At 43.3% G+C, this 23,831-nt stretch overlaps 1 protein-coding gene across 3 annotated transcripts in view; it reads right to left on the bottom strand.

The window, feature by feature from the left end:
- The window catches only part of LOC139260068 (partitioning defective 3 homolog B-like), a 1,396,127-nt gene that overhangs the window by 1,217,457 nt on the left and 154,839 nt on the right, over positions 1-23,831 (bottom strand). For 2 of the 3 annotated variants that reach the window (XM_070876196.1, XM_070876197.1), the window contains exon 2: positions 19,585-19,686. In XM_070876196.1, the coding sequence (XP_070732297.1) occupies positions 19,585-19,686 (102 nt within the window). Of the gene's footprint in view, positions 1-19,584; positions 19,687-23,831 lie in introns of those variants that run through there. The other variant, XM_070876199.1, reaches the window with a different exon arrangement.

The raw sequence follows: 23,831 nt of genomic DNA, 5'->3' as shown, positions 1-23,831 counted from the left end.
TACCGATTGACATGTCGTACACTGACTCACGATGTGCTCTATATATTTATCAAGACCTGGCCACCATAAGTAACTGCGTGCAAAACTCTTGATCAAGCACAGTCCCAGGTGCTGGTCATGGAGGTCTCCTAATAACTTGGACCTGAATTTATTTGGTATAACCACTCTTGCACCCCACATGATACAATCTTTAGCGACTGATAATACATTCCTATGAATGAAGAATGGATGAATATCTTTGTCTGTTTCCTGGTTTGGCCATCCATTTGCAATATAATCATACACCTTTGACATTACTGGGTCACGTTTGGTTGCCCTACCAATCTCTTCAGCTGTGACTGGCAGTTCATCAATGTATGAAAAATAAAACAGTTTTTCCCTATTGGGTGTAACTTGTGATGGGGAAGGCAATCTAGATATTGCATCAGCATTACTGTGATCAGCTGATCATCTGTATTCGATATATGTATTTGCTGACAAAATCAAAGCCCATCTCTGCATTCAGGCTGCAGCTAATGTTGGAACTGGGGATTTTGGATGGAGGATTGCTGTTAGGGGCTTATGGTTCGTAACGATGGTAAGCTTACGACCATACAAGTATTTGTGGAACGTCTTGACCTCAAAAATTAATGCCAAAGCTTCCCTTTCGATTTCCACATAATTACTCTCACTGGCACTGAGAGTACGTGAAGCAAAAGCAATTAGAAACATAGAAACATAGAAACATAGAAAATAGGTGCAGGAGTAGGCCATTTGGCCCTTCGAGCCTGCACCACCATTCAATAAGATAATGGCTGATCATTCACCTCAATATCCCTTTCCTGCTTTCTCTCCATACCCCTTGATCCCCTTAGCCGTAAGGGCCATATCTAACTCCCTCTTGAATATATATAACGAACTGGCATCAACAACTCACTGCGGTAGAGAATTCCACAGGTTAACAACACTGAGTGAAGAGGTTTCTCCTCATCTCGGTCCTAAATGGCTTACCCCTTATCCTTAGACTGTGACCCCTGGTTCTGGACTTCCCCAACATTGGGGAACATTCTTCCTGTCCAGTCCCGTCAGAATTTTATATGTTTCTATGAGATCCCCTCTCATCCTTCTAAACTCCAGTGAATACAGGCCCCGTCAATCCAGTCCCTCCTCATACGTCAGTCCTGTCATCCCGGGCATCAGTCTGGTGAACCTTCGCTGCACTCCCTCAATAGCAAGAACGTCCTTCCTCAGATTAGGAGACCAAAACTGAACACAATATTCCAGGTGAGGCCTCACCAAGGCCCTGTACAACTGCAGCAAGATCTCCCTTCTCTTATTCTCAAATCCCCTAGCTATGAAGGCCAACATACCATTAGCTTTCTTCATCGCCTGCTGTACCTGCATGCCAACTTTCAATGACTGATGTACCATGACACCCAGATCTCGTTGCACCTTCCCTTTTCCTAATCTGCCGCTATTCAGATAATATTCTACCTTTGTGTTTTTGCCCCCAAAGTGGATAACACCACATTTATCCACATTATACAGCATTTGCCATGCGTTTGCCCACTCACCTAACCTGTACCAAGTCACCCCACAGCTTCTTAGCGTTCTCCTCACAGCTCACACCGCCACCCAGCTTAGTGTAGTCTGCAAACTTGGAGATATTACACTCAATTCCTTCATCTAAATCATTAATGTATATTGTAAATAGCTGGAGTCCCAGCACAGAGCCCTGCGGCACCCGACTAGTCACTGCCTGCCATTCTGAAAAGGATCCGTTTATCCCGACTCTCTGCTTCCTGTCTGCCAACCAGTTCTCTATCCACGTCAGTACATTACCCCCAATACCATGTGCTTTAATTTTTCACACCAATCTCTTGTGTGGGACCTTGTCAAAAGCCTTTTGGAAGTCCAAACACGCCACATCCACTGGTTCGCCCTTGTCCATTCTACCAGTTACATCCTCAAAAAATTCCAGAAGATTTGTCAAGCATGATTTCCCTTTCATAAATCCATGCTGACTTGGACCGATCCTGTCACTGCTTTCCAAATGCGCTGCTATTTCATCTTTAATAATTCATTCCAACATTTTCCCCACTACTGATGTCAGGCTAACTGGTCTATAACTATCTGTTTTCTCTCTCGCTCCTTTCTTAAAAAGTGGTGTTACATTAGCTACCCTCCAGTCCATAGGAAGTGATCCAGAGTCGACAGACTGTTGGAAAATGATCACCAATGCATCCACTATTTCTAGGGCTACTTCCTTAAGTACTCTGGGATGCAGACTATCAGGCTCTGGGAATTTATCGGCCTTCAATCCCATCAATTTCCCCAACACAATTTCCCGCTGATAAGGATTTACTTCAGTTCCTCCTTCTCACTAGACCCTCGGTCCCTTAATATTTCTGGAAGGTTATTTGTGTCTTCCTTTGTGAAGACAGAACCAAAGTAGTTGTTCAACTGGTCCACCATTTCTTTGTTCCCCATTATAAATTCACCTGAATCTGATTGCAAGGGACCTACGTTTGTCTTCACTAATCTCTTTCTCTTCACATATCTATAGAAGCTTTTGCAGTCAGTTTTTATGTTCCCGGCAAGCTTCCTCTCATGCTCTATTTTCCCCCTCCTAAGTAAACCTTTAGTCCTCCTCTGCTGAATTCTAAATTTCTCCCAGTCCTCGGGTTTACTGCTTTTTCTGGCAAATTTATATGCCTCTTCCTTGGATTTAACACTATCCGTAATTTCCCTTGTTAGTCACGGGTCTCTCCTCCCCACTATGTGATGCATGAGAGATCACTACCCCAACTCCATACGGAGAGGCTTCACATGCTAGCTTAATCTCCTTAGATATGTCATGGTGAACTAACAGGGTATTCTCTACCAATTTGCTTTTCTACTCCTTGAACACTGTATCGAATTCCTTTGACCACTTCCAATGTACCTGTTTCTTCAATCATTCATTCAGTGGATGTGATACTGTAGCCAAATTTGGTAGGAACTTCTCATAATAGTTCAAAAGACCCAAAAATGAACGAAGTTCAGTGACATTCCTGGGAGTGGGTGCATTTCTGATTGCATCCAGCTTTCCCTTAGTTGGATGTAAACCATCTTTGTCTACTCTGTACCCTAAGTACTCCACTGAGTTTTGAAATAACTCACACTTGCGAGCAGACACTCGTATTCTGTGCTTCTCTAGCCGTTTGAGGACTTCATTCAATATGTTGTTATGAATTTGCCTATTTGGTGCTGAAATTAGTATGTCATATAAATAACATACTACCCCTTCAATACCTTGCAAAATCTGGTTCATCACCCCTTGGAATATGGCAGGGACGGAAGACACTCCAAACGGTCGCCTATTAAATTGATACAGGCCTGGATGAATATTTATAGTCAAGCATGACTTGGACTCCTCATCTAGTTCAAGTTGTAAGTAGGCATTCGTAAGATCCAGTTTTGAGAAGATCTGACCACCTGTCAGTGTTGTGAACAAATCTTCTATATTTGGCAATGTATTGGGGACATTACCCTCTCGAACCTAGTTTACGGTTACTTTATAATCACCACACAATCTTACCTTATCGTCAGACTTAGGTACAACAACAATGGGTGTAGCCCAATTACATCGATCTATCTTAAAAATAATGTTCTCAGTCTTTTGAGTTCTTGCTCAACTCTCTCCTTGAGTACTTATGGTATGGAACGTGGCCTGTAGTAAACCAATCTAGCGTCCTTCTGCACCCTGACACTCGCCTTGAAGCCTTAGATCGGACTGCCAGTTTCACAGAACACCTTCGGATACTTCTTGATGATATCATTCGTTGATGCAAATCTCACTTCTACACGAAAAATCTCACTCCAATCCAGCTTCAGTGATCTCAACTAATTTCTTCCTTGTAAGGCAGGCTTGTCTCCTTTCACAACTATTAGAGGCAAGTTCTGAAATTGATCCTTATATTTCACCAGTACAGTGATACGACCCACCACAGGAATTTTCTCTCCCGAGTAGCCTTGCTCCATCTTGGATTTCTCCAATGGGAAATCACGCAATTTGTCGAGGTATAGTGACTCCGGTATTACACTCACGGATGCACCCGTGTCAATTTCCATTGGTATCTAGAATCCCGCAACCTCTATGTGGATTTTGATACTTTTTGAATCGCTGTCCATTAATCTCGTGCTCCTGATGACGTGCACCTCTAACATCTCCTCGTCCTGTTGTTGTTCTTCCATGCAATGACGTTTCTTTGGATTTTGACTCATAGCTTTGAACGCTGGGCTCATAGCTTTGAAAGCTGGTTTACCCTTCAATCGGCATGCCTTCGCAAGATGCCCAGTCTTTCTGCGGAAGAAACACTCTGCTTTCACTTATGGACAACTTTGAGCAATGTGTTGTCCCAGGCACCTATAGCACGACTTCGACGCTCTGTTAGAATTTCCAGTTTTTGAGACTTTGGGCCCCCACCGTCTTTTACTTTGAACCTGCAGGCGATTCACCTCAGTTGACTGACGACCGTAATTGTTATGAAATTCTCGGGAATATTGTTCGGCCATGCCCATCGACCTCGTTGTCTGACAAGCAATCTCAAAAGTCAAGTCATCCGTCGTCAATAACTTTCTTCTGAGCGCATCATTTTTCACCACACAAACAAAACACTCCCGCAATGCTCGGTTTTGAAAGTTTCCGAAATTACAGTGAATAGATAGCTTTTTTACAATATAATCACTGATACTTCCATTAGCCTTTTGATTTCATATTCTGAAACGATAGCTTTCAGCAATTTCTAATGGCTTAGGGTTGTAGTGCTGCTCCAGCCTCGTTAAAATCTCTTCAAGCATTGTGTCCTTTGACTCATCAGGCACAAGCAGATTTACAAGGGTTTCATACAATTCAGGTCCAGCTGCAGATAAGAAGATGGCTGCTTACGTTCCAATATCGCCTGATTCTGGACTGTATTGTCTGGAACTTCGATTATGTTATTTGCAGTGAAATACATTTCTAGCCGATCCACATACGCTTTAAACTTTTCCTGGTCGCGTTTATATTCACCCAAATGTCCCATAACACCTGCGGGTGCTGCCATTTTAATTTCTAGCTGTTCACACAGTGTGCTGTATTTTATATCGGATTTTGTAGCCTTTTCCAAAGAGAGAGGCTCCCAAAGTCTCTCTGTCAGCTGGCTGAATCCTTCAACAAAATTTCAGCTTTAAATCATCCAAAAAATCCCATCTCGCTGCCAAATGTGATATCTTCACAAAGCACAGCACACACAGCTTTCTAACATGGCAGACAGCCCTCGGAAGTCTCCGGAACCCCCTGGTTCTGTTTATTATTAACTCTGTAGTTGCAGTACACAATACATCCACATCCACAGTGTGGAGCTACAAACATTACAAGCTCATAGACATTACAGTATTAAATGGCGGCGCAGACTCGAGGGGCCGTATGGCTTATTCCTACTCCTATTTCTTATGTTCTTATGTTCCTCGATTTCGAGGGACTGTCTATGATGATATATTTATGATTCCACAATGTCCTTGGAACACCACAAACCAGGAATCCAAACAAGAAAGGAAGCAACCCATCTACTTCATCGTTCATGTTATGGTCACAAAGAATCTACAAAATAACGTCATACATCGTGAAATTCAGCGACAATCACACCGTTAACTTGATATCTAACCTTCGCCTTTTGTCAATTCTCCAAGATTAAGATTTGGCTAGAAACTTAATGTCATAAATGGTAATATTGTCCATTCCCCTGCTACAATGCTGTCCAAAAGTTCCTACTATTGTCCTCCTTAGTATTGCTGTTCCTACCATATTATCTGGTACATTGATAGCACAACATGCATTGTACTATTGATTTATTTTCTGCTTCCACCATTTTCCCACTAATCTGATCCTTCATTGATAATTTCTTTTCTCCTGACCCACAAAGTGACACCAAATAGGTCAGCGTCCAAACAGAATGCACCACAAGCTTCCCCCCAGTTCTTTACAAAAAAGATTGGTGCAGTGGATATTAATGCAGTGATTCAAACACAGTCCAAACTGATTATGGCTGTATAAACTAATTTCATCCAATCTCTCCCAACAGCTGGAAGAATCCTACATTAAATGAATCTAGTCAGTGTTAAAACTTAATTGCTTAATTACTAGCGGGCACGAGTCCCCAGCACAAAACTGCACATAATTCAGCATCAATAGGCAGCAGCATTTAGAAAAGCAACAAGGACAGATGGCGAGAGAAATGGAAATACAGTTATCACACTGATGCAGTCACGGATATTCTCTTGAAATTCATGTTAAGGGGTATTGATGGGGATGAGTGAAGGGACTATTGCCACACCCAACCTGTGCTAGTAGGGTCCATTCTTCATCTTGAACATAGCTCACCTGTGATGATCACAAATGTAGTCAAAAAGCAAGTGACTCAATTCAATAAATGACTTGTGTTCCTATCATTATTAATTTGTTCTGGTGAGATTGAGAACTTGCAGGCAAGTAGTTTCACGTACGAACATATAGCTAACCTCCAACTTATATACCTGCTAGCCTCATACATCCCCGAATTCCTTCGCTCCACCATTGGCAGCCGTGCCTTCAGCTGTCCAAACCCCCAAGCTGTGGAATTCCCTCACTAAATCACTCTTCCTCTCTATCTCTCTCCCCCTTGAAGATGCTCCTTAAAACCCACCGATTTAATGAAGCTTTTGGTGACCGATACTAATATCTCATGTGGCTTGGTGTCAAATTTTGACTGATGACGCTAGCATGAAAAATTTGCCGTATATAAATGCAAATTGTTATAATTCAAGTCAACATGGTGGAAAAGCAGCAATCACTCCCAACATGTCCCCGAAAATATTGCTTCCCAGTCTGCACGCTTGCTACAAAAATCAGAAGTTGGCATCTGATAGATAGCTCCTCAAGGAGTCTTGGCACGTGCAATTTATTGCTGCACAATTAATATTATTCTACAGATGATGGCACCAATGTGGGCTTAGAAATATAGCAAATTAATTGTTATGAAAACAAAAATTAACTACAGTTGGCTGTTAATGGCTGACGCTGCAAAAATATTTAATTAAACCATTTCAAACTGAAGACCAACTAAAATGACTGATGGTCGATCATAGACACTCTCATCATTGCAAAAGTCAGATTAAGCACCATTTTGGGCCATTATTACAATTTGGGTTTTACAGAAATGTCTTCATCTTGTGGTTCCTGTAAGCTGATCTTACATAGAATTTACAGCACAGAAAGAGGCCACTCAGCCCAACTGTCTGTGCCGGTATTTATACTCCACACAAGCATCCTTTCACCTTACTTCATCTCACTCTATCAAGATAACCTTCTATTCCTTTCTACTTTATGAACTTATTCAGCATCCCCAGAAATGCATCCCTGCTAGTCGCCTCAACCACTCCATGTCGTAGCAAGTTATACACTCTAACCATTCATTGGGTAAAGAAGTTTCCCCTGAATTGCTTATTGGATTTATTGCTGATGATCTTATATTTATCACCTCCAGTATTGGACTTCCCAAAAATGGAAACATCTTTTTACACCTATGCTATCAAAACACTTCATAATTTAAAAACAATGCATTCATGGATGTGGGCCTCGCTGACAAAGCCAGCATTTATCATCTATCCTCAATTGCCCTCAAGAAGGTGGTGGTGAGCCACCTTCTTGAATCGCTGCAGTCCGTGAGCTAAAGGTATTTCCAGTGCCGTTTAAGGAGGGAGTGCTAGTATTTTGACCCAGTGACAATAAAGGAATGGTGATATATATCAAAGTCAGGGTGGTGTGTGACTTGAAAGGGAACTTGAAGGTGGTGGTGTTCCCTTGTCCTTCTCGGTGGCAGTGGTCAGGTGTTTGGGAGGCACTGCCGAAGAAGCCTTGGCGAGTTACTGCAGCCACAGTATGCTGGTGGTGGAGAGGTGAATGTTTAATGTGGTGGATGAGGTGCCAATGAAGCGATCTGCTTTTTTTTGGATGGTGTTGAGTTTCTTGAGTGTTGTTGGAGCTGCATGCATCCAGGCAAGTTGAGAATGTTCCATCACACTCCTGACTTGTGCATGTTGATGGTGGAAAGGCTTTGGGAAGTCAGGAGCAATGTTCCCCCTAATTGTTTGGGGAGCATGGCCTCTTTAAGGGGCTGCATGGCCTATTCAGAATTTCGCATATGTGCAAAATTTAACATTGGAAAAGTCGGTCCCAGGCTTCATGTGTCTGGCATATAGCTGCGCAACCGTGCAGTTTCGAAGGAACGTTGGTCAGTGAGTCACCTGCCGCAAAATACCCAGCCTCTGACCTACTCTTGTAGCCAAAGTATTTATGTGGTTGGTCCAGTTGAGTTTCTGATCAATGGTGATCCCCGGATGTTGATGGTGGAGGATTCGGCCATGGTAATACTGTTGAATGTCAAGGGGCGGTGGTTAGACTGTTGCTTGTTGGAGATAATTATTGCCTGGTAGTTGTGTGGTGCAAATGTTACTTGCCACTCATCAGCCAAGCCAGAATGTTGTCCAGGTCTTGCTGCATGCGGGCATGGACTGCTTCATTATCTGAGGAGTTGCAAATGGCAATGAACACTGTGCAATCATCAACAAACATCCCCACTTCTGGCATTATAAGAACATAAGATATCGGAGCAGGAGTAGGGCATTTGGCCCTTGAGCCTGCTCTGCCGTTCAATGAGATCATGGCTCAACACCACTTGCCTGCACTATCCCCATATCCCTCAATTCACTTAATATCCAAAAATCTATCAATCTCTGTCTTGAATATACTCAACAACTGAGCTTCCACAGCACTCTGGGGTAGAGAATTCCAAAGATTCACAACCCTCTGAGTGAAGACATTTCTCCTCATCTCAGTCCTAAATGGCCGGCCCCTTATTCTGAGACTATGACCCCTGGTTCTAGACTCCCCAGCCAGTGGAAGCATCCTCCCTACATCTAGCCTGTCAAGCCCTGTAAGAATTTTGAATATTTCAACAAGATCATCTTTCATTCTTCTAAATTCTAGAGAATATAGGCCTAGTCTACTCAATCTCTCCTCATAGAATAATCTCCCCCGCCACCCCCCTCAATCCATCCTGGGAATCAATCTGGTGAACCTTTATTGCACTCCCCCTATGGCAAGTATATCCTTTGTTAGGTAAGGAGACCAAAACTGGACACAATACTTCAGGTGTGGGCTCACCAGGGCCCTATACAATTGCAGCAAGGCATCTTTGCTCTTCTACTCAAATCCTCTTGTAATAAAGGTCAACATACCATTTGCTTTCTTAATTGCTTGCTGTATCTGCATGTTAACTTTCAGTGATTTGTGTACAAGGACACCCAGGTCCCTCTGAATACCAACATTTCCCAATCTCTAACCATTTAAAAAATACTCTGTTTTTCTATTTATCCAACCAAAGGGATAACTTCACATTTCTCCACTTTATATTCCATTTGCCATATTCTTGCCCACTCACTTAGACTATCTATATCCCATTAAAGCTTCTTTGCATCCTCCTCATTCCCACCTAGCTTTGTATCATCAGCAAACTTGGATATATTACATTTGGTCCCCTCATACAAATATATTGTGAATAGCTGGGGCCCAAGCACAGATCCTTGCAGTACCCCACTAGTTACAGCCTGCCAACACGAAAATGACCCATGTATTCCTACTCTCTGTCTGTTAACCAATCCCCAATCCATGCTAGTGTATTACCCCCAATCCCACGAGCCCAAATTTTATTTCATAACCTCTTGTGCGGCACCTTATCGAATGCTTTCTCAAAATCCAAATACACCACATCCACTGGTTTCCCCTTATCTATTCTGCTAGTTACAACCTCAAAAAACTCTAACAGGTTTGTCAAACATGATTGCCCTTTCATAAATCCGTCTTGACTCTGCCCAATCTTCTTATTCTTTTCTAAGTGCCCTGTTACCACGTCCTTAATAAGAGATTCTAGCATTTTCCCTACTACTGATGTCAGGCTAACTCGTCTGTAGTTCCCCATTTCCTCTCTCCCTCCTTTCTTAAATAGTGGGGTTACATTTGCTACCTTCCAATCTGCGAGAACCATTCTAGAATCTATGGAATTTTGCAAGATGACAACCAATGCATCCACTATCTCTATAGCCACCTCTTTTAAAACCCTAGGATGTAGGCCATCAGATCCAGGGTGTTAATCGGCTTTCAGTCCCATTAATTTCACAAGTACTATTTTTTTTTACTAATATTGATTTCTTTCAGTTCCTCATTCTTGCTAGACTCTTGGTTCTCTACTATTTTTGGCAAGTTTTTTGCGTCTTTTTCCATGAAGACGGACACAATGTATGTGTTTAATTTCTCTGCCATTTCCTTATTCCCCATTATAATTTCTCCTGTCTCAGCCTGTAAGGGACCCACATTTACTTTCGCTAATCTTTTCCTTTTTACGTACCTTTAGAAGCTTTTACAGTCTGTTTTTATGTCTCTCACTAGTTTACTCTCATATTCTATTTTCCCTTCATCAATTTCTTGGTCCTTCTTTGCTGAATTCTAAAATCCTCCCAATCTTCAGGCTTGCTACTCTTTTTGGCAACATTATATAATGTTAATATTTTTTTAACTTCTCGTGTTAGCCACGGTTGGACCACTTTTGCTGTGGGGTTTTTGTGCCTTAAAAAATATATATATTTGTTGTAAATTATGTATTAATTCTTTAAATGCTATCCATTGCTTGTCAACCATTATACTTTTTAATGTAATTTCCCAATCTACCTTAGCCAACTCGCCCCTCATACATACGTAGTCTGCTTTGTTTAGATTTAAGACCCTAGTTACGGATTCAAAATCATTTTCAAACTCAATATAAAATTCTATCAGATTATGATCACTCTTCCCGAAAGGCCCCTTTACTACAAGCTTATTAATTACCCTTTTCTCATTGCACAATACTAGATCTAAAATAGTCTGTTCCCTAGTTGGTTCCTCAACATACTGATCTAGAAAACTATCTTGTATACATTGCATGAATTCGTCCTCTACACTATTACTGCAAATTTGGTTTGCCCAATGTGTGTAGATTAAAGTCCCCCATGATTACTGTATTACCCTCATTACATAAGTTTCTAATTTCCTGATTCATACTATGCCCTATATTACAACGACTGTTTGGGGGCCTGTAAATAACTCCCACCAATGTTTTCTGCCCCTTGCCATTTCTTAGCTCCACCCAAACTGATTCTACTTCTTGATTTTCGGAGTGAAGATCCTTTCTCTCTACTGTCTTTATCCCATCCTTTATTATTCGGGCTACTACCCCTCCTCCTTTTCTATTTTGCCTATCTCTTCTAAAAGTTAAGTATCCTGGAATATTTAGTTCTCAACCTTGGCCACTTTGCAACCACGTCTCCGTAATGGCTACTGGATCAAACTAGAGACGATTAGCCTCCAACAACCATCTTCCATTGGCTTCAATTTTACTCGGGCTCCTTGATGCCACACTGTCAAATTCTGCCTTGATGTCAAGGGCAGTCACTCTTGCCTCACCTATGGAATTCAGTTCTTTTGTCCATGTTTGGACCAAAGCTATAATGAGGTCAGGAGCCAAGTGGTCCTGGTGGAACCCAAACTGATTGTTGGTGAGCAAGTTATTGGTGAATAAATGCCGTTTAATAGCACTGTTGATGACACTTTCCATCATATTGCTGATGATTGAGAGTAGACCGATAGTAATTAGCCTGACGGTTTTGTCCTGCCTTTTGTGGACAGACATACCTGGGCAGGTTTCCACATTGTCGGGTAGATGTCAGTGTTGTAGCTGTACTGGAACAGTTTGGCTAGAGGAGCACAAGTTTTCAGCATGACAGCCGGGATATTGTCAGGGCGCATAGCATCCAGTGTGCTCAGCCATTTCTTGATATCATGTGGTGTGGATCGAATTTGCTGAAGACTGGCTTTGGTGATGGTGGGGACCTCGGAAGGAGGCCGAAATGGATCATCCATTTGGCACTTTTGGCTGAAGGTGGTCTCAAATGCTTCAGCCTTGCCTTTTGCACTCGTGCTAGGCTCCACCATCATTGAGCCTCCTCTCACCGTTAGTTGTTTAATTGTTCACCATTCACCACTGGACTGTGGCAGGAGTGCAGAGCTTTGATCTGATCCATTGGTTATGGGATTGCTTAGCTCCATCTATAGCATGTTGCTTCTGCTGTTTAGCATGCATGTAGTCCTGTGTTGTTGCTTCACCAGGTTGGCACCTCATTTTTAAATATGCCTACTGCTGCGCCTGGCATGCTCTTCTACACTCCTCATTGAATCAGGGTTGGTCCCCTGTCTTGAAGGTAATGAGGGATAGGCTGGGCCAGGAGGTTACAGATTGTGGTGTTATACAGTTGAGTGTCCCGAATCCGGCAACCTCGAGACCAAGGCCGAGCCGGTTTTCGTGTTCTTCCGGACTTCGGAACATGTTTCCGACGTCCGAAATCCAGAAAAAACGGATCCCAGGTTCGGGTATTTCCGGAACATCAAAGAGGGGGGCGGGGTTGCTCTCCAAGGAGCTGTTCGAGTCGCCGGCCCCGTCCAGGAGGTCGTCGGATGGGGCCCAGCCGCCAAGTTATTCGGGCGGGCCCCTCTGCCGTGGAGGTGTTCAGGCGGGACCCGCCGAGGCTGTTGTCGTCGAGCATGCCCCGCCGAGGCCGTCGTCGTCGTCGGGCGGGCCCCGGCGAGGTGGTGTTCGGGCAGGCCAGCGAGGAGGCCCCAAGGTAAGGGCGGCGAGGCGAGTCCTGAAGTCAGGCAGCGGCGAGGCCCCCCCCCCCCCCACTGAAGTCGGCAGAGTCGTCCGGTCCGGATTCCGGAACATTTTACGGATTCTGGATGACCCTGCCACAAATTGTCCCGGAGTCCGGATTTTGGACGTTCAACCCGTACAATTATGCTGCTGCTGATCGCCTACAGCGCTTCATGGATGACCTGTTTGAGCTGCTAGATCTGTTCTGAATCTATCCCATTTAACACGGTGGTAGTGCCACACAACACAATGGAGCGTGTCCTCAGTGTGAAGACGGGACTTCGTCTACACAAGGACTGTGCAATGGTCACTCTAGCAATACTGTCATGGCCAGCTGCATCTGCAACAGGTGGATTGGTGAGAACGAGGTCAAATTATTTTTTCCTTCATGTTGGTTCTCTGGCCATTTGCCATAGGCCCCATCTGGCAGCGATGTCCTTCAGGATTCAGCCAGCTTGGTTAGTAGCGTACTACCGAGCCACTCTTGGTGATGGACATTGAAGTCCCCCACCCAGAGTACATTCTGTGCCATTGCTACCCTCAGTGCTTCTTCCAAGTAGTGTTCAACATTGAGGAGTATGGATTCATCAGCTGAGGGAGGGCAGTAGTTGGTAATCAGTAGGAGGTTTCCTTGCCCATGTTTGACTGCTGCCATGAGACTTCATGGGGTCCGAAGTCAATTCCGTCCTCCTCCTCGTCCTCCTCCTCCTCCTCCCCCCCTCCCCTCCTCTCCTCCTCCCCTCCTCCTCCTCCTCCTCCTCTCCCCCCTCCTCCTCCTCCTCCTCCCCCCCCCCCCCCCCCTCTGGTGGGTCTGTTCTGCCGGTCGAACAGGACATACCCAGGGATCGTGATGAAGGAGTCTGAGATGTTAGCTGAAAGGTATGATTCTGCTCTCTATAATCTAAAAGATGTCCCTTTTGTATACTCTGACCACACATAAAACATATGATGAGTAGCTTGCTATCCGTCTCGTGACAAGTTTCAGGTGAGCCCTCTGGACTGGAAGAATTCAGAAAAGCAAGGAAGAAAATGCATTTTAGATACCATCTTATCTCAGCCTTAGGCCATTCCAAAAGTTCCATAACCAATAGATTTGGTGTGGTCACCGTTATTATGTAGGCAACTGCTGAAGTCAATTAATCGACACGCAGCAAGGTCTCACAAACAGCGAGTTGAATGAATCAGTTAATCTGATTTGGGGGAAAGAATGTTGGCCAGCAGACCAGGAGAATTCCCCACTTCTCTTCAAATGGTGCAATGGATCTTTTACATCCACCTACACTGGACCTTGGTTTAACATCTCATCCAAATGAAAATCACATCCAACAATGCAGAACTTCCCTCTGTACTGCATTGCTCATGTACTCAAGTCCTGAAGTGGGACTTCAATGTAATTGTCAGTTTGGCTCAATTAATGGGTTAAGTTCTGTTCGATGTGGAATTATACATCCAAAGGCAAGACATGTGTAAACACTGATTATTAAATATGAAGCACTTTCTTCAATTTTAGTTCATCAGTTTTCTCCCTCCTTTTTCAAAGGTAATGAGCTATGCTGGGGTAGAGCTAACAGGCCGCAGAGCTCTGGCTACTTCACTTAAATGGCCGTTCTGAAACACAAGTCTGGAATGTGAAAGTGTTGGCAGAATATTAAGTCACAGGGAAGCAATAGAGTCAATGTAGATCTGGTTCTTACCCAACATCTACACTTGAGCATTTTGCACTTTCTAGCAACTTTCTAGCAGGGTGCACCCTGAAGCCAAGAGGAATGAAACACAGAAGAGCAATACCTGTACTAATAGTAAATGCTCCCATTCAGAGCCTATTTCATTGTAACATTCAGCCTTAAAAATCCCCTTCATTTTATCATGCCTGCTTCATAATGTAGTTAAAATTCCAGATTTCTCTTAACAAAACATGTTCTTCTGTATTATTTAGTAACCTGATCATGCAACACATCTTTCTTTTCCACTGCTCTATTTGATCAACTTCAGTTTCCTCAATGTTGTAACCTCAAAGCCAATTAGTCATATTATTGCTGTGCAACAATTTGCAATACTCAGTTGCTTTTTTATTTGAAGTCCATTCCAATTCCACAGATAACTGTCACCGATTTATATTTTCATTTGATGTATCCCACTCTCCCTCAAAACCTTATAAAAAAAATATATAAATTGGCCTACTTTTTCAGTCAGATCACAATGGTATTGGTTTGGTGAAAGGAGACTGCTCTGGTGGAAGAGGAAGGAGGCAGGGAAACCCAACAGAGTTGAAACGGTAGTGAAGTGGATCCATTTGAGTGACTGGGCAGCTGGAGTTTAACTCAAGTATGCCAAATACACCTTGGTGCCCTTTTCCAATTTAACGAAGCAATGCAGAGATACTGTTTTTCTATCTACGAGCTCAAAAAAAGGGACCAAACAATCCATCAGTAATCTTACTTAGCAGTAGTTATCGTAAATGTAATAAAATCTGCTTAATGTATTCAGATATAAAGCAATTCAATTTTTAATCCTGTCAGACTCCCTTTTGCATTCTTGCACACAGAGCAATCATGTCGAGTTGGGGGAATCATTGTCAATCACAAACAATTCAGATACAAAGCAATGAAAGAAAGGAGGAACTTGTATTTATTTATATAGCACCTTTCACATCCTCAGTACACCCCAAAGCACTTTAGAGTTAAGTGACTAGTAGTTGAGATATAAATATTGGCCAGGACACCAAGTGAACATCAACCTGAAGCGTTAACTCCGTTTCTCTCTCCACAGATGCTGCCTGACCTGCTGAGTATTTCCAGCATTTTCTGTTTTTATGTAAGAGAACTCCCATGCTCTTCTTCCAAGAGTGCAATTGACTCTTTTGTACACCCAAGGGGACCAAAAGAGCCTCGGATTAATGCTTCATCTGAAAGATGGCACCTCTGACAGTGCAGCACTCCCTCATTACTGCAGTGAAGTTTGAGCCTAGATTATGTGCTCAAGTCTCGGTAGTGGGGGTTGAACCTACAACCATATGCCTCAGGAGGTGAGAGTGCTACCACTGAATCAGGGCTAACACCATTGAGAGAAACTTCTCAGTTCAAGTGTCCCAAGCTTTGGGAACAGTATGGAAGGCATGCCCAAGGATCCTAAAAGGAGGGCAAGGTAAAGTTATTTTAGCTACTGGATGATGGTTTATTTTCCCTAAAATTAACTATGGGTTCATTATGCTTTAACTTATTTATCAATATATACCAAGCGCAATGGAAAATCAGATTGCGATTTGAATAATTTGATTGGTTGGGTTCATAATATTTGCTGATTATTCACTGGTAGCTTTTTGGTGCACACTGTTTGTTAATCAGTCGCATTTTCCTATCTGGGTAATGATCACGACTGAAACCATATTTGATCACCCAGTGCTGTCACAGGGATTTCAGCAAAGTTTAATGGTGGCTATGCAGATTTCATATTTTCTGCACTTGGACAGTAGAACAAACTGGAGATGCTTTTCTATTGGGATTAGTGGTGTGCCAATGTTGCTGGATCCTGTTGCTTACAAAAATGATCTTGTATTTATATAGTGCCTTTAATGTAGTAAAACATTGCAAGGCACTTGGATCTCATCCTGGAAGAAAGTCCCAAGTAAAATTGCTGGATTATCCAAAATCCAGCTGCCAAAAGGAATGACGCAAAGCCAATACAAAAGCAGCTTTGTTATTGTCTGGAGACAGCATTTTCAAATATATAACTAGTTAATAAAGTTGGTTTGCCAACAAGCAATTTGAGGTGACGAAGTAAGCGTATTGCATAGAATAAAAGTATAGCGCTTTAGTGCAATTTTTCATATGGCTTATGGGTATCCAAGTGCTAAATAAGTCTAATGACAAAACAGTCATCTGCCAACACTTATCCATTCAATCTTCATTCCCAGTTACTAAACACTTGTTCATCCATTATTATTTTTAAAGCAGTTAGTTCACATAGCAGGAAGTACTTTTGGTACAAGTTTTCCCTCCATGACTGCTGTTCCAGGGAAGAAGCATGTTTTTTAAAATTTTAATCTCTAGTTTCACTTAAGATTTGATGATTTCGTGGTCATGTCCAATGATGTTGTGTTCACAGTTTAAATTTAATAACCACTTTATATCTGCACTATCCCGGCCTATCAGCTTGGTCTCTGTTCGCTCTTTCTCACCTCCTGTGAGAGCATACACAATTCATAAGAACATAAGAAATAGGAGCAGAAGTAGGTCACTCGAGCCTGCTCCGCCATTCAATATGATCATGGTTGATACTCCACTTTCCTGCACTGTTCCCATATCCCTCGATTCACTTATTATCCAAAAATCTATCTATCTCTGTCTTGAATATATTCAACGACTGATCTTCCACAGCACTTTGAGGTAGAGAATTCCAAAGATTCATAACCCTCAAGTGAAGAAATTTCTGCTCATCTCAGTCCTAAATGGCCGACCCCTTATTCTGAGACGGTGACCCTTGGTTCTAGACTCCCCAGCCAGGGGAAACAGCTTCCCTGCATCTACCCTGTCAAGCCCTGTAAGAAGTTTCTATATTTCAATGAGATTACCTTTCATTCCATTAGCCTATTATAATTTACCACTCGAACATCACCATTTTGAATGAATCACCTCCATCGCATCAACATCCTTTGAAACCAAGGCGTACAAATAGCAATATTCCCAATCAATGAAGTATGAAAGGTTTTCTCTCGCCTTCATTTCGCCATCCTCGCCAAAAAGAGACAACTTAACACAACGTAACAACTAGGCCAAGCCTTGGAGCACCTCAACCAAGTGACCATTCTCCATTTGTGAGGCTAGTCAATCACGAAGCACTTCACATCTGAACCTTCCTGACCCTTCTCACACACATTCCAGCAAGGGTCACTAGAGCGGGGTTGCAAACTCTGGATGGACATATTCCTAGAGGTTTCAGCCAATGTCTTGGCTTCTCTATCCACCCCATCAAACAGCATATTTCCCATCTCCAATATTTTTACAACTAAACAAAACTATTCCATTTTTTTTAAATGATACTTCTCCTAGGTTATCTACAGCAGTGCCCAGGAGATTTATCTTTAATTCCTAGAGACTCCAGAATAATTCTGGAGGGTTGGCAACCCGAGCTGGAATACCGATCAGGGACGACAACTGATTTTTTTTTCAATACCCTAGCCCAGGAGTTCCGGCTTGCAAATGTAACACCTTCAGCCTGGGAGTTAGGAAAAGGATAAAATTAGTCATCATCACTGTTCCCTCTAAAGGTGTCTGAGATCACGTGCACTTCAAATTAAATGCCGCGCAGAGATCTCGAATGCCGGACATCTGAAGCGGGGGAGGAGCCCAATACACAATGGCCCGGAATGCAGACAGAGCGGTTTGCTAGTCTTGAGACCTCAGAGCCGACCCCAATTGGAAAGTAACAAAGAGAGTTGTGGCAGCAGCCACATGATAAGGGGGTGGGTGAGGGGTTGGTTGCGTCGGCCTTTGGCAGAAGCTGCAGAGGAGCCGCACTCAGCCGGTTGCCGTGGTGATGAGGGCAGCCGGTCTCCTTCCCCTTTGGTGCCGCAGTTCCGTGTTACACAAACTCCGCGCTCACCGCGGGGCCAGTCTGAGCGGGGCCATTGCGAGTCAGGCCAGCTCAGTGCAACCAGCCAACAATCTGGGGGGCGAGATCGGTAGATAACCACCTTATCTTATTAAACCTGTTGTACCTGCAACAGGTGAGTAAGAAGGGACTTTGTTGCTGTCAGATGGCAGTGCATGTTTTGGGAGAGGAAATGAGAAACGAGTATGTGCGAATTTTGAGTTGTACATGAATCCGCTTTTTAAAATAAAATGATCCTACTACAGATCGGTTTGAAAGATCAGGTTTTCAATCATTGTGTGAAGCAGGAAGCATTTTAGCAGAAGGAAGAAGAGTGATTAACACAAGTTTAACTTACTTTTATTTGCTACTTTTTAATAAATCTAATATTGCACCGCGATGAATTTATGGTTTTAGTATTGTTGACGATGAAAGTTAGTAAAAAAAAAACCTCAACATAAAAAGTGGGGGAAATTGGGGCTTATATTTTTAGATGCACTTTCTACAGGCCAAACCAATTAGCACATCTGCCTGCTGAAGAATTCAAAACTCTTGGTGGCAACAAAGGTTAGCTTTGTCAGAAAAAAAATAATTATTTTTTAAATTCGGAAAATTGTTTAAAGTCATAAAAATTATGGGAAAGTGAGGTTAATTTTACCATAAACAAACTAGCAGAATGGACATGTAAATGACAAATGAATTTCCATATAGATAAGTGTGAGATGGTGCATTTTGGTAAGAGGAATAAGGAGGCCACATACTACTTGGAAAATAAAAGTCTAGATGGGGTAGAGGTGCAAAGCGATCTAGGGGTATAGATTCACAAATCATTAAAAGTAGCAATGCAGGTTAAAAACGCCATGAAAGTGCAAGTAAAGCACTGGGGTTCATTTCTCGAGGAATAGAATTCAAAAGCAGAGAAGTTATGTTAAACTTGTATAGAACCTTGTCTGATTGTCTCATGATTTGATGGGGTGGCATTACTGTATATATGCTTTTAAGTGGCTGCTGCCGTCGTCAGTATAAAAGTTGTCGTCAGTATTGTAAAAGTTGTTGTAAAATTTGCTCAGGGACGAAAAGGTTGCGCTCAAAGGAGTCCTTAACCCACTCAGTACAAGAAGAAATTAGAGGGAACATTGGTCATCCTGTGGGTTTATGATCAGCACAATAAAAGATTGGCAAGATCTGTAATGGTCACAAAACAAACAAAAATGAGCCTTACCTTATCTTTGTCTTCTGCGACATCAATCAGTATGTCGTCTGGATCCAATATCCCTCCATCCATATATTCCAAATGGTAAATCTTAACTGAATATCCAGCATCCTATACAATGAAAGAGAGAATATATTTTGACTGTAACCATCAAAATGGAAGTTGCATATATTGCCGTCCCTTCATCATCGCTCGGTCAAAATCCTGGAACGCCCGACCCAACAACACTGTAGGAATACCTTCAGCACACAGACTGCAACGGTTCAAGGCAGCCCACCACAAGCACCTTCCCAAGGGTATCTAGGGATGGGCAACAAATGTTGGCCTTGCAAGCAACACCGACATCCAAAGAATAAATTTAAAGAAGTAAAATTGAGGGATTTATTTAGTGAAGTAGCTGACAGTATTGTGGAGTATTTGACAACTTCTGTATAGAACTTCACAACACAAAACTTAACACGATTCCCCCAGAAGCGAAAGCAGTTTGGATAAATCCTTTTCTTGTATTTACAATTCACAATTAATTTCACATTTTGTTTGGAAAAGATCTACATGGGTGAATGAAAGGATCCTTTTGCCACATCTATTCTTACTGCAGTGCAGCTTTTTAAACTGAGTAACATGATTAGAGCCCTTGAATATCAATGAATATAAAAGTTGAGACTTATCTATCGCACTTTAGGTATCACACAAACAAATTTCAGTATTATGTAAAAAGAAAATAAGTAAAAAGGTGACAAAGGAAAGCCAGTTATTTCCAAAGTAGAGATAAATGAACGCGCAGCAGAAAACACCTGCTGATTAACTTCAAGACTCACACTTAAAGGAAAGCATTTAAAATAAATCACTGATCTTTAATTACTACCTTAAAAAGGCCTATGTAATCTCATGTCCATTCTTGTGCGCACTTTGGCTGCCACTCCGGACCCGAGCCATTCACTTCTTTATCTACTTTTTCCTCCCCCTTTTCCTATTCTTTCTATCTCTCTCCTGCCATCATGCCTCCTTTTATCTCTCCTCTCTTGGATCCTCTGCCCTCCCAAATCCCTACTCCAATCCTTCATTACTCTTTGACATCCCTACTGTCCCATCACCATCTCAGGCTTCACTCCCTCAGCAAGGCACCAGTCGCTGCCTCTTTATGAGCAATAACCCCAACTGTCCCATCCTACTCTCTCGTCGACCTTCCCGCCCAGCGCACCCACTGGGGGCTTATCTTGCCAAACTCCTCCCTGTCTAACTCACCCTCTGGATGCTGGCAGTGGGTCAACCGACCCACTTTATATCTCCCTCCAGAATGTCCGTTCACTTGTGAACAAGGCTCTTGCCATCCATGAGGTTATTGTGGATGATTGCACCAACTTCATTGTCCTGAGAGAAACTTGTTGATGGACAATGGCATCTTACCCTTAAATGAGGCCTCCCCTCCTGGCTACACCTTCCACCACTTGCCCCACCCAGACCGCCATGGTGATTGTGTGGCTCTCATCAGCAAATCATACCTTAGTCTGTCACCCTATTCCTCCGGCACTTTCTCCTCCTTTGAGCATCCCACATTATTCCACCCATCTGACCTCATTTTAAATTCTCGATCTCTACTGCCCATTCAAGTACCATAAAAATGTTATTACCGAAATATCATCACTGCTTTCTTCCCTCAGCCTCTGCACTGAACGACTTCTCATCCTCGGTGATTTCAACCTTCATCTCAATTCATCATGCTCCCTTTCCTGAGTTCACTAGCCTTCTATTCTCCTTTAATCTCTCCCTCCATGTAAACTCCCAAACCCACATAAGCACGGCCACCACCTCGACCTTGCAATCTCTCGTGGCCTCGCTACTCCCATCGTGTTAATTGCAGATAAGACCACCTCTGACCACTTCCTCGTATCGCTCTCCACCCACATCCCCCTTCCCATCCCCCCACCCAACCAATCCCTATTTCCTTCTGTGTCCGCCCCTGGAAAAAACACTCTCCCAACTGCACTTATGAACTCCCAACTCTCCAGCCTTTGGCCCTCCATTCACCACAACATTTCTGCTGCTACCGATCTGCTCAACCACATCCTTACCATCACCTTTGTTGCCCTAGACCCTATTAAAACAATTACTCACTCACCCTGGCCATTCTCCCTGGTAAGGCCCTCATCCTCGCTCCCTTAAGTCCAAAGGAGCGCAGACTTGAACAAATATGGCGGACAACTGGTTTAGCCATTCACCGCCAGATCTGGCTGGGCCACATTAAATTATCGGGTGTTGCTCGCGTCTGCCGAAATCACTCACTATTCCAGAATCATTCTGGAATGCAAAGATAAGCCCCGGCTTCTATTCTCTACTGCTAACTTTTTAAAGCCCTCTCCCCTATCTCTTCCACCCTCACCTCTGACAAGTGTGAGGTGCTCATTGACTACTTTGTCTCCAAGATTGAGACCATCCATTCAACTGTGTCTGCCACTTGCCTTCTTTCCCCTAGCCCACCGGACCAAACTTCCTCTAAGGAAGCCCCCAGCCCGAGCCCTGAACATACATCTTTCTCCAGTTCCTCTCCAATCTCCCCTCATGACCTCTCCGTGCTCATCTTGTCCATGAGACCCACTTCCTGCTCACTTGACCCTATTTCCACCAAACTGCTGACCACCCAATTTCCTTTTCTGGCTCCCATGATAACCAACATTGTTAACTGTTTTCTCTCCTCAGGTACTGTCTCCCTCTCCCTCAAATCTGTCGTCATTACCTCTCTCCTCAAAATAAAACCTTTGACCTCTCCGTCCTTGCAAACAACCACCCCATCTCCAACCTCCCTTTCCTCTTCAAAGTCCTTTGTGTTATCGCCTCCCAAATCCATGCCCATCTTTCCTGAAATTCCATGTTTGAATCCCTACAATCAGGTTTCTGCTCCTGCAACAGTCCCAAAATGGCTCTCATCAAAGTCACAAATGACATCCTTTGTGACTGACAAAGGTAAACTATCCCTCCTCATCCTTCTCAACCCACCTATAGTCTTTGGCACGGTTGACTACTCCATCCTCCTCCAACATCTCTCCACTGTCATCCAACTGGGTGGGACTGATTCTTATCTAATCATAGCCAGAAAATCATCTGCAATGGCTTCTCTTCCTGCTCCCGCATCGTTATCATGTGTCCCTTAAGAAGCTATCCTTGGCTCCCGCCTATTTCTCATCTACATACTGCACCTCAGTGACATCATCTGAAAACACAGCATCAGTTGCCCCATGTATGCTGACGACACCCAGCTCTCCCTCACTACCACTTCTCTCGACCCCTCCACGGTCTCTAAATTGTCAGACTGCTTGCCTGACATCCAATACTGCTCAAGCAGAAATTTTCCCAAATTAAATATTGGGAAGACCGAAGCCATTGTTTTCGGTCCCCACCACAAACTCAAATCCCTCACCACTGAGTCCATCCCTCTCCCCAACATATATTTGACCCCAAATTGAGTTTCCATCTCCATAACATCACCAGTCTCTGCCCCTGCCTCAGCTCAGCCATGCCTTTGTTACCTCTAGACTTCAATTTTCCAAAGCACTCTTGGCTGGCCTCCCACATTCTACCCTATGTAAACTTGAGGTCATCCAAAACTCACCTGCCCATGTCCTAACCCCTGTGCTCGCTGACCTACACTGGCTCCTGGTTAAGCAATGCCTCGATTTCAAAATTATCATCATTGTTTTCAAATCCCTCCATGGCCTCGCCCTTCCCTATCTTTATCTCCTCCAGCGCCACAACCCCCCCCCCCCCCCCACCCCGCTCTCCTGTGAAGCACCTTGGGACGTTTTACTATGTTAAAGGTGCTATACAAATGCAAGTTGTTGTTGTTTAAATCAATGTTGAATCTACCCAAGATCAGCTGGCTTCTAAACCACCCCTATTTAAAAAAGGAGGCAGACAGAAAGCAGGAAACTATCGACCAGTTAGCTTAACATCTGTCTTTGGGAAAATGCTGGAGTCCATTATTAAGGAAGCAGTTGCAGGACATTTGGAAAAGCATAATTCAATCAAGCAGAGTCAGCATGGTTTTATGAAAGAGAAATCATGTTTGACAAATTTGCTGGAGTTATTTGAGGCTATAACGTGCAGGGTGGATAAGGGGGAACCCAATGGATGGATGTGGTCCATTTGGATTTCCAGAAGGCATTCGATAAGGTGCCACATAAAAGATTACTGCACAAAATAAAAGCTCACGGGGTTGGGGGTAATATATTAGCATGGACAGAGGATTGGCTAACAGAAAA

Source organism: Pristiophorus japonicus, chromosome 3 (genome assembly GCF_044704955.1).
Source record: "Pristiophorus japonicus isolate sPriJap1 chromosome 3, sPriJap1.hap1, whole genome shotgun sequence".
NCBI lineage: Eukaryota > Metazoa > Chordata > Chondrichthyes > Pristiophoridae > Pristiophorus > Pristiophorus japonicus.
Note: the sequence above shows the minus strand (reverse complement) of the source record. Positions and strands in the feature narration are given on the sequence as shown.